At 40.3% G+C, this 11,076-nt stretch overlaps 2 protein-coding genes across 3 annotated transcripts; one reads left to right on the forward strand and one right to left on the reverse strand.

The window, feature by feature from the left end:
* The first annotated feature begins 1,861 nt into the window (after window positions 1–1,861).
* On the forward strand, window positions 1,862–4,914 carry ing1 (inhibitor of growth family, member 1). Of its 2 annotated transcripts, XM_084084436.1 has the most exons (5): window positions 1,862–2,003; window positions 2,610–2,687; window positions 3,100–3,280; window positions 3,601–3,749; window positions 3,930–4,914. In XM_084084436.1, exons 3-5 carry the CDS (start codon window positions 3,142–3,144, stop codon window positions 4,560–4,562), a joined length of 921 nt encoding a protein of 306 aa, XP_083940562.1. In that variant the 5' UTR covers window positions 1,862–2,003; window positions 2,610–2,687; window positions 3,100–3,141; the 3' UTR covers window positions 4,563–4,914. The 2 variants fall into 2 exon arrangements, with proteins under 2 accessions (XP_083940562.1, XP_083940561.1); XM_084084435.1 differs by lacking the exon at window positions 2,610–2,687.
* Window positions 4,915–5,821: 907 nt separating this feature from the next.
* ube2al (ubiquitin conjugating enzyme E2 A, like) lies at window positions 5,822–10,108 on the reverse strand. The gene is made up of 6 exons (XM_084084013.1): window positions 9,912–10,108; window positions 8,020–8,100; window positions 7,872–7,897; window positions 7,313–7,402; window positions 7,140–7,228; window positions 5,822–6,585 (listed from the first exon to the last, which is right to left on the reverse strand). Exons 1-6 carry the CDS (start codon window positions 9,953–9,955, stop codon window positions 6,457–6,459), a joined length of 459 nt encoding a protein of 152 aa, XP_083940139.1. The 5' UTR covers window positions 9,956–10,108; the 3' UTR covers window positions 5,822–6,456.
* Between the last annotated feature and the right edge of the window lie 968 nt (window positions 10,109–11,076).

An 11,076-nucleotide genomic window follows, 5' to 3' on the forward strand; every position in this document is an offset into this window, starting at 1 on the left:
ACAATTACATTATGTTAATTCTGAAGGGTTGAAATGTGTGTGTACTATTTCGATATGCGCACGTTGTGTCCCTTGTACAGCAGCACATTTGGTCGTATAATCTATTGTCTGTCCCAAAACGTTCCTTTGCTGGCCATGAGGAATTCTCCACATAAAAAGTAGGATTGCTAACATTGGGGGAAAAAATGTCAAATTTGACTAACCACTCAGAAATGACAGAAATACTTCACCTGTACAATATTTGTCTGAGGACCAGGGGGTCCCCAGCTAAATGTTATTATTAAATATGGCTCTTTTGCTACTTTTAACTTTTTAATGGATGAACATGACTGTATACAAGCGTCATGTGAACCATGGCTAAAGCCTGATAAAAGTGTCAAACTCCCAAAATCCACCAGAATACTGGAAATTACATACTCTGTTCAAAATGTTCAGAGGGGGGACCCCCAGCGTGGTCAAGAGCCCCCCCCCCCTCCCCCTGGGAAAAAAATCTGTTATCGGACGGTCTGAGGTTGGCAGGTATGGTGACAACCCAAATATCCATTGTAACGAAATCAATGGTTGACAGAGGCATCGACTTATGCGTCTATGATCTTTAATTTCGTTACAATGGAGTTTTGGATAGAGAAGTTAACTGTCTTTAACTGCGTCTGGAAGTTTATTTGTGTAGAACAGAATCGTTCTGTGTCTCAGCCGTTTAAAACAGAGTTTAGAAGGGTGGAGGATTAATTACATCTGTTTGGGTAATTGAAATACGAGGTCGTTTTTTTTGCCATACAGACGTAGCTCTTCGACCTATTGTTTGTAAAATTCTTATAGGAGTCGCTGGCCCACAGCGTTGCCAGATTGTGCAGGTCTATGAAAACAAGGCCAAAAGAAACGACAAGCCACGTGAGCAATTTAAACCTTTATGCAAAATGCTGCTGTATCAGATATTTGAAAAAAGCCGATCTTCAAGCTCACATCGCGAGGGGGGGGGGGGGTCCGTGGACAAATACATAATATGGAGGTCCTTGATTTGAAAATGTTTTGGAACCAGTGGTTTAAGCAACATTATGAAACGAGCCCAAATATGCAACGCCAACTACACTTTAGAAACAAGTCCAAAAAACCGCAAACCACAACTACCAATATTAACAAGCAACTTTACAGGAAAAGCATGCCCAAAGTCGCTTATAATAAGCAGACATGGCAACACAAGTCCACAGGGAGACACCACAACAAAGGCTGCTTTCCAGCTAGCCTATTTCGCCGCACGTTGGTGTCGCGCGCCTAAACATAGCCGATGTACAGGCTCACCACCAGTCGCAACGCAACGGGCTGTGAGCTTGTACATCTTATTTTCCTGGCACGACACCGTTTTGGGATGAAGTGTAAATTCCGTGACGCGTAGCTGCACGCGCATGCGCACAACCAAAGACCTACAACGTTGCCATGTCCGCTTATCATAAGCCATTTTGGCCTTTTCTAAAAAAAATGTAGTTGCGGTTTGATAATAATGTTGTTTAAACCAGTGTCTCTCAAACATTTTCAAATCAGGGACCCCCAAATGAATATTTATTTGTCTGCAGAACCCCATCTGAAAATATTGTATGCCAGCCTTGCCAACGACCCCCATATAAGATTTGTGTTGTTAAAATGTTTAAAACATGTTCAAGATTTACAAGCTCACAACGCGAATGCCACGCGTTGTGAGGTTGTAGATTTGTTTTTGTGCTATTTTCAAATAGCCAATTATGTGTAAAGGGCGAAGGGCTCGCTTCTCTTGGGCTTGTTTTCATAGACCTGGTTGCTTGTTTCTCCCGCAAAACCTGGCAGCACTAATCTTAACCCATTGGCCACTGCTAATGCTGCTGCTAACTAGGTAAGGTTGGTTGGTGGTGCTTGGTTGGTTGATATATGTTGTAGTATTTCAGTCCATGCGACGTCGTTTCACATCATCACGGCTAAAGAACTGCTAATGCTGCAGCGCAACGAGCATTACACAGAACAACACAGTTAAGGTAATGATTTATGTTAAGTACAACAACAACTAAATGCTAAATGAAAGCGACTTGATAGATTTGCGTACTGTGAGCTAAACACGCTAACTTGGCTAACTGTTACCGTGGCAAACAGTGGGTGATAAAATGCTACAGCAAGTGCTAAATAATAACCATTTTCAATTATTGCATCGCAGTTGTGAGATTAGCTAAATGTTTATTGATGTTTTTCCCACTTGGAACGGTATGAAAAGGTAATAAAATAGTAGTTCTCACATAAGCACGTAAAGTAACCAAGTCGCCTATCGCAAATGTACTGCTAAACCATTTGTGATCACATTTGTTTTATAGTATACCCGCGTAAACCTATTTGGCAAGACTATTATGCATTGTAGGTTATCGTTACCTGATTGATGTAAACGTAACGTTATATACCGATTATAACCTTTAGCAACTTTGCTAAACAGCGAGATACCAAGTAATTTAATGTCACAAAATGTAAAACCATATGTGCCTAAAAACACCCGTGTTCATTTGTTTTGTGTAGCAAGATGTTGAATCTCTAATGTAGCGTGAACCTAACAGCAACCACGGTGCAAACTAGTACATTTTCCATCTTTCCCTTAGCTCAATGGTCCCTGAGGAGGTTCCAGGTGGTCCCCAGCTAAATGATGGAAAGTTGGTAACCAAATGGACCCTTATTAGGTAGATCTTTAACTCTTGAGAGCGTAAAATGAACACATGGTTTCATTTTAACGCTTTCAAGAGTTAAATTATTGTTAAACATCTGCATTACTTAATTTAACAATTGTTATTTTGATCAACGTTTTCCCGTCACAGCATGGAATTGTGGACAAAATCTTATCCAACGACAACGAAATATACGTCTTGGGTCCGAGAGGTTAAAGGCACCAGTACAATACCAGTATAGCTCCCACTACTAGTTGCTGGATGTATTGGTTGCAGAGAATGGATCAAAAGTTGTTGCTTTACATTTCCACACTGTTGTATTCCTTTTAATTGAGGTTGCTCATTTTCGGACTCTGGAAGTTGGGCATTTAAAACTTCTCATATGTCTTAAATCAGTCATGACACATTTATTTATTTTTCTCTACAGGAGCACTGGGTGTAACCTCCTTTTGACAAAGACACACCAGCAATGTTGAACCCAACTAATGGGGATCCAGTCCACGTTGTTGCAAATTATGTCGAGGAATATTTGGATCTGGTCGAATCACTGCCTTTCGATTTACAGAGGAATGTATCCCTCATGAAGGAAATTGATGCAAAATATCAAGGTAAAGAAACTAGTCAGTAGAAATGTTCAGTGTAACATTTGACACCTGCAGTCACACATATCTAGGTCTTCCAGCGCTTTCTGCTTTGACAGAAACCTTTCTGTGATGTGAATGATAATCGATACTTGATATTAATGTCTGACATTTATTTTGAATTTTAAGAGATTTGTGATGGCAGAAAACAGCCTAATAGCCTAATTTCACCATGCTTTCTATAGGTTTACTAGTGTATGATGTGGTTCGTGCAAATATATTGTTGCAGTAAGACTGCAGGTACATTTTTACATTCTGATTGCATTTCCTTATTTTGCCTCTGGCAGATGTTCTAAAGGAGCTTGATGATGCCTATGAACGCTACCGTCGGGAGTCAGACCCCCTCCAACGACGTAGGCTTCAGCTATCTATTCAGAGGGCACTTATCCGGAGCCAAGAGCTTGGAGATGAGAAGATCCAGATTGCTGGTCAAATGGTGTGTATTGAACACTATGTGTAATATTTATAATAATGTTTCAGTGTGTGTATGAGTCTGGCAGTAGTGTATGGTCATGGAGTAATGTTATGCATAACAAACTGCACATTGTACCGTACTACCATGTACACAATACAAATAATAAACATTCCCCCAAGAAATAATGCATAATTGTTCTAGGTGGAGCTGGTCGAAAACAGAACGAGGCAAGTAGATTGGCATTCGGAGCTGCTGCATTCCTCACAGGAAACCCCAGAAAGTCACGTCCCCCCAGCAACCGCCATGACAACCACTGCAGCTTCCACGACATCATCAACATCAGCCACCATCACGCCGGGTAAGGCAGGCCACCATGACAAAAGACGTGATGAGGTTACCCCAAGCTCAGGCGGCGGTGACAAGTCCGGAGGTAAACGTTCAAGACGCCAGAAAAACGGGGAGAATCGTGAAAGCTACGGAGGTCTAGAGCACAGTGAGGATGCTGGCATGGGGGCATCACGGGAAAAGAGGGCTAAAACGTCCTCAAAGAAGAAGAAACGGTCAAAAGGTAAATCTGAGAGAGAAGTCTCTCCTCCAGACCTGCCTATTGACCCGGATGAGCCAACATACTGCCTGTGTGAGCAGGTGTCCTACGGGGAGATGATTGGCTGTGATAATGATGAATGTCCTATTGAGTGGTTCCACTTCTCATGTGTGGGACTTCATCATAAGCCCAAGGGAAAGTGGTTCTGCCCTAAGTGTAGGGGTGAGAATGAGAAAACCATGGACAAAGCCCTAGAAAGGGCTAAGAAAGACCGGGCATACAACAGGTAGCTACTCTGCCTGGTCCAATGAACACTATTAATGTAATGTATTATATTCATTTTGTGTCTGTCGCATTTGTATACATTTACTTGCAGTTTTATTTGAATGATGAATTGAAGAGAGCTCTTGTAAAGTGTTATTTTTGTAATGTTAAGTGCTAAAAAGCTGTAACGCTAGATTACATCTTTGTGGTCAGGATCCTCAGTAAAGAGTAGACAGCGATGTAAGACAACCTGCATGTTTAAACAATTGTCCTACACTTACATGACCGTAGTTATAATCGGCTAAGCTGTTGTATCATGCATGTAACATTACCCATCTTACTGTCCCATGCTGAACTAATAAACATTTATAAACAAGATTTTTCTTTTCTTATTGAAGATACTGTTTTCAGTCAAGTATCAGATCAGCCCTGAAAGTGTCATAATGGCAGAATTCTGTTTTAAGTACTGATATTCTGTCTAGTCAAAAGGCTAATCACATGTAAAGTATAAAAGTATACTGTTTGGTTTTATTAATGTGGTTATAATACAGTACAACAGTTGTTACACAGTCGTCTGATGCCTAGTGATGAATGGGATATTTGTTGTTGAACTAATTTTCCCCAAGTTAGTCAGCCCATAAACCCATACAATTACATTAGTCTGTTCAGTTACTTTGTTCCTGCACGTTATAGGTTACATGTAGGCATCTGGAGAAGTTGCAGGCAACTGTTCTCTCACAGGATGTACATTATGTCAAAGCTACCGTCCTGCCCCTCTGGATCCTAGGCTCTACTAGACTTTACCTTTAGAAATCCCCTGGCCTTTACTGGACGGCTCTCATAATAGCTTGCACTCCCCCTACCACTGTTGCCAGCGCTCCACTTGTCATATTCAAAAATAGCAAAGCAACAACTCCACATGTTACACTGAGTGTTATCTTATCTGGTGCTACTGACACTCGTGTTTACACCACTGTTTTGTCGTTTATGAAACATCACTGTAGGTCACAATTTTCAGTTACTTTGTATTGTTCAACAACCAGCTGTCCTAGACCACAGGAAAATGTCATGTAGGACAGTCATGAGCTATCACAGAACAGCTTGGCAGCTGTGCCACTGTGGTTATTAGCACTGCAATGGAACTGGATTTTTGATGTATAAAGCACATTTCTAATTTAAATGACATACTTTGCTACATGAAAAGAGTCCCTTTAACATAGGGATGAATTTCACTTTGTTTTATTTACAAGTGCTGGGGGGAAAAAATGACACAGGGAACAACCAGTGCAAAATCTGTACATAGTTCAGATGCATGTTTTTTATATACATGATTACAGAACAGAACATGAATACACTCTTTCTGTCATGCATGTAACAGAGTTCACAACACAGTCAACACATGGATTAAAGAGATGGATTACGGTCAATTGTAGTCCAAGATGTTCAGGCTGCAAACTCTCCTAAAGAAAGGTGAGTGGTCAGACAGGAGTCCAGAGAAACTGCTTTTGAAAACGCTTGACAGAAAAGACCATGGGTACAGACTGACAAGGACCCATTGTGACTTATTGATACATCTTCCCATTTCAAATCCAGTCTGGGTGATTTATTACAGCAAGATAACACAGGCATTTTTTTTTTGTCTGAACGCCCAAAATTGTCCTTACTGACAAAATGTTTCAAAAGGCAAGATTGAGCACATACTTCCCCTGATAAGACTGAAAAAAGGTGATTATAGAGGGGGGGGGGTAACACTCCCAGCAGGTAAAAAAAAAGTTTCTATGAGGGGAAGGTGAATGTAAAGTGCATAAAAGCTTAAAATCAAATTTGTGAGGGATCCAAAAAATTTAGAGGTACTCCACTAAAACTTGCAGCACACACACAGCTCAGTATTGAGAGAGCAGTCACCCAGATTGTGTGTGGTCAACTGTCTCTCCAGCTCTGTTCTACAATGGCCGACACTCGTTTCTCATACTCCCGCTTGTTCTCCTGATACAGCTGTGCTGCCTGACTGTTGGCTGGACTGTTTGGGTTTGGTTCATCAAGCAGGGACTGGGTAAAAAGACAAGACATGATACAACAATATGTCCATTGGCACAATGTTAAAACCATTCTAAGGGTGCAGTCACACCAAATTTTTATTCTGCCTATGCAGCGGATTCTGCCAATGCTTTTCAATGGGAACGGAGAGGTTTTTTGCAGAAATCCGCAAATGGCAACAAACTGCTCCGTTCCCATTGAAAACATTTGGCAGACTCCACTGCATAGGCAGAATCAAAGTTCGGTGTGACTGTACCTATTACAGTTGTTTAAGATTATTTTAGCATTTCTCATACATTATTTAGATATGGCAGAATGAGGAGGCACATGTCTAGATTCAAATTCTGGTCCTCTAGAAAGATTTCAATCAGTCAAGTAACCACAGTGACAGCTAGATAGCATTCCAGAATTAGACAGGATGTCTTTCCAGTAATTAGAATTTCAGTGCATCTGTATGAGAGCAGACAATATTCTTTTCTCTGACACAGACTCTTTAGACTACAGTAATCATGCTTTCCACACTGCCCTAATTATATATTTGTGTCTTTTGTATTACCATGACTCACCTGGATAGAAGTAAGAATAGAGGATACATCATAAGTGGGACTCCAGCGATTCTGAAGGATGTCCAAACATATACTGCCATCTGCATAAACTTTAGATGAAAAACAATTCAGCATCCACTCATGTAATAAGTATGATAATTGTACCGATAGGGAACGTATGAAAACATCCCTACCATTTGGATGGAACATCTTTGACACAAATCGTACTGTTGGGGGTTTGTTGGGGTATTCTTCTGTGAACTCTACTGTGAGTTTAAATGTACCTGAGAAGAGAAGACGACACCACGGTCAAGGAGTGATATTTAGTGCATGCATTATTATAAGACATTGGTGTTCTGCTCAGTGACTAGTATTTAGAGTTGTTAGTTTTAGAAAAATCTTTGGTTATTTAGCCTACTCTTGCCACTCTCTGGACTTGCACTCAAATATACTTTATTTTATTCAAAAATCTCCTTTCACTTATTATTAATTCTTCACTACTTTAATTTAATGTATTCTTTCTGTAGATAGCACCACTCACTCTTAACTATTTTCTTTTTTGTCTTTAAAAAATAAGGTATACAACAGGAAACCCACTGTTAAAAGGGTCTATGTTTATAAGTAAGTTTAGTATTTGTGTATCACCTTTACATGCTGCAAGTAAATGGTTATGTTCATGTAAAATTTATACAAGGATTCTAATGAGCTCGACTAATTTTAGGAGTTGTAAATGTCAATAAATAAATCACTCACCATCCTCAAAAGGTGTTCCCTCTGGACTGTGGGGTATACAAAAACAAACAAAGACCGCATTTCATTAGATGATTACCACTGAAGCAATCACAGATTACAAAGGGAAATCTCCATCTGTACACACTGTGGCAATGCATGAACATCTTACCCAAATATGACAGCATTCCACACCATGATGTTGTTTTCAGATGGGGCACCACTGACACCAGCGGGAGGGTCCTCTTGCAGCCTACAGAACCATTAATGACAAAAAGTATAAAACCCACTGTGGCATCAGTCCAGAATCTCGATACTGGCTCGGTCTTCACTTTACACTTGCTTTACAGGATGCAGAAGTGGTGCATGCATTTACAATATTTTGTATTATTGGCAACCACTAATGTTTAAGCCATGAAGGGATCTTTAAGTTCAGTTTTGTTTTACTTTTTAAATGTTTATAAATGGTAGCTACAGTCCTCTAGTCAATAAGTAATCTAAAAAAATGTGTGGCTTAAGAACACACACATTTACAAGTTAAATTAGATGTTTTTGTCAATAAAGTATATACATCTGGGGGGGGGGTCAATAAATTATAATAAGTAGCCTACGACATGAAACCACATTATATCAACATCCTTGAGCTGTGGAGGAACTGACAGAACTGGACGGTGGAGTCTCAAAACTGAAACATTAGGCATGACATTTGATTTCCACCTCTTAAAGGAAAGACAATACTCAAATAGAATTTAATAATCCAGCAGGGCTGGACCGGAACTGAGTTCTGCTTTACTGATTATTAGTTAATTTACTTCAGAGACAAATCACTGCAACATAACACACCATGGCACCACAACTGAATTGTAACCTCTAACAAAAGGTCAAAGTTGACAAATTTACAAACTAATCTCCCACATGGTTTGTGCCATGCCTTAGTATACATATCCAGCTAATTCACACGAACTATTGCACAACTTCAAGTCAGAGCAGGAGGGCTGGCTGAAGAACGATTGCTAATGTTTTAAACAAGACTGCTTGAAAATAGATCATTTCAATACTTCAAGCAAAGACCCTGTTCAGAAGGGCAGCCCAAATCCAGCACAAATGTGACATCCTCCTATCCAGATGGAGTCGGGTTGGTTTTATGCAGTCTGAACAATGATAGAGAATGTGAACAAGGCTAAAAATCAGTTTCGATGTGTTTTTATGCGGTTCAAACTGCATAAAAACAATGAGACTCCAATCTGGATAGGCCACAAAACAGATATGGGCTGCCAGTCTGAACAGGGCCTAATGTCTTGAGTTCCACAATCCTTACTAGCTAAAAGGTTTATTATATTTCACCTTTCTTCAATTACTTGGTCAATTCAGTTTGAAGACTAAAAACTATAAAGCTAATACTCCCTAAATGAAATGAAACCCTCTGACTTCACCCTTAACAGTGATATAAGACCACGATCAGTATTCCCAGGGTGGTATAAAGGGAGCTTTTGCAGACCCATAATGACACAATTATGCATTGTGTAAGTGTAGCCAATATTAAAATGCGTTTTGTTTCACACTAGACAGGACGGTGTACGCTTCCTCTTAACACAAATAAAAACAAGAAATGAAAATCAAATCATAAACATTTCCAGTAATATTGGCGTTAACCAAATCAAAAACATTTCCAGTAATACTGGCGATAACCTCGTTTTCACAAAACTAAGTTAAAGTTGTTAACAAGATACTTGTCCACAGCCATTTAAACCGTAGCCTGCCAACAGGAACTTAGCCAACTAGCTAATAATACAATGCAATGACCGCTTGTTGCCCACCTCGCTAAACATAAAACTAGTTTACCACAAAATAACATCTACACGTTAACTTGAAAATCGTACGTATGCAGCTACCGAACAAATATGTAGGGTATGCGACACGCTATCTACACGGTGTTAAGTTTCGTCCAAGCCAAAGACCTGGCTTCGCGGTAGCTAGTAGTTAGCTTAGCTTCCGCTAGCTGTTTTTGACACATCACACCGCTACCAGCATCATTTAATTCCTGGGAAAGATCGACCGACTCACCGTTTAAAATCTCTCATAAGCCGCCTTCTTGCTGGAGTTGACATGATTTAATGTGTGTGCTACCTATGTACAATACGTAGATGTTTAAGTAAGCTTATTTTTATCAAATAAATACTAGTATTGATGTTTATACACCATCACAGTGACACTATTATGCTTTTCTAGTTGTGCTTCTCTTGCGTCGGTCTTTCTATCATTCTCTGATGATAATCCCCGACTGGCTAGCATAGCTAGGTACATTGGGCGATACCACTTTGCACATGATGTGAGGGGGTTTTGCGTCACAAGACATCATACATGTCACATCAACCCGGTCCGCTGACATCAATTATCCAAATGATTGTTTGAATATTCAATCTGTACCATAATATAACCTAAATAATAATGGGTGAAATCATTTTAATAATTGTAGACCTATGGTAATGCATCGTCCGGCCCCTCCGATTCTCATTTGAGACCAGGCAGCAACTAGCAGGGGGCGTGGTGACAGTGACGTGCTATTTGTGCACTGCAGGCTGTGTGTGTGTATTGTGTGATGTGATCAAGGTCGATACCGTTGCTGGTGACAGACAGGCAGACAGGTGACTTGACTTGTTGATCTGGGTTTATCTTCCAAGGAGTGTGAGATAGGCCTACATGTTTTCCCTACTGAAGGCTGTAGCTTAGGGCTCTTCCAACGTTTTTCAGGCCATAGACCTCTTAACTGAGAGATAGGTCAAGCAGGGACCCCCACGACATATTGCATACATGTGTGTTGCATATTAAACTTTTTCATAGATTTAATTTCATAGATAGCTTCATAGACTTGTTTGACAGTACTGTCAGTGGTGTGTCAATTAATGTTGTATTCATGTTAATGTGCATTTTCAGACATTTAACCACTTAGACCTTTCACTCTGCACTTGGTCTGCTTTTCCCCCCTCTACATCAAACCTCTTTGGGGGACCCCCTGTTGAAGACCCCTGCTTTAGCTCAATGACTGAAGTAGTCGGATTTATAATTTGTCGTATGGCGGTGTGTCGTTTGCGCTGTGAGCTTGTAGGTCTGTTATTTTCGGACAGAGCATAAATGAGGCATGACAGTGGGCATGATGACAGGTGACTGTCAATCCAGTGTTACAATAAGAGTGTACTGTACATACTCGTGAAGCCAAGAGGTGGGGCAG

Source organism: Gymnoscopelus microlampas (genome assembly GCF_963454915.1).
Source record: "Gymnoscopelus microlampas genome assembly, chromosome: 17".
NCBI classification, from domain to species: Eukaryota; Metazoa; Chordata; class Actinopteri; order Myctophiformes; family Myctophidae; genus Gymnoscopelus; species Gymnoscopelus microlampas.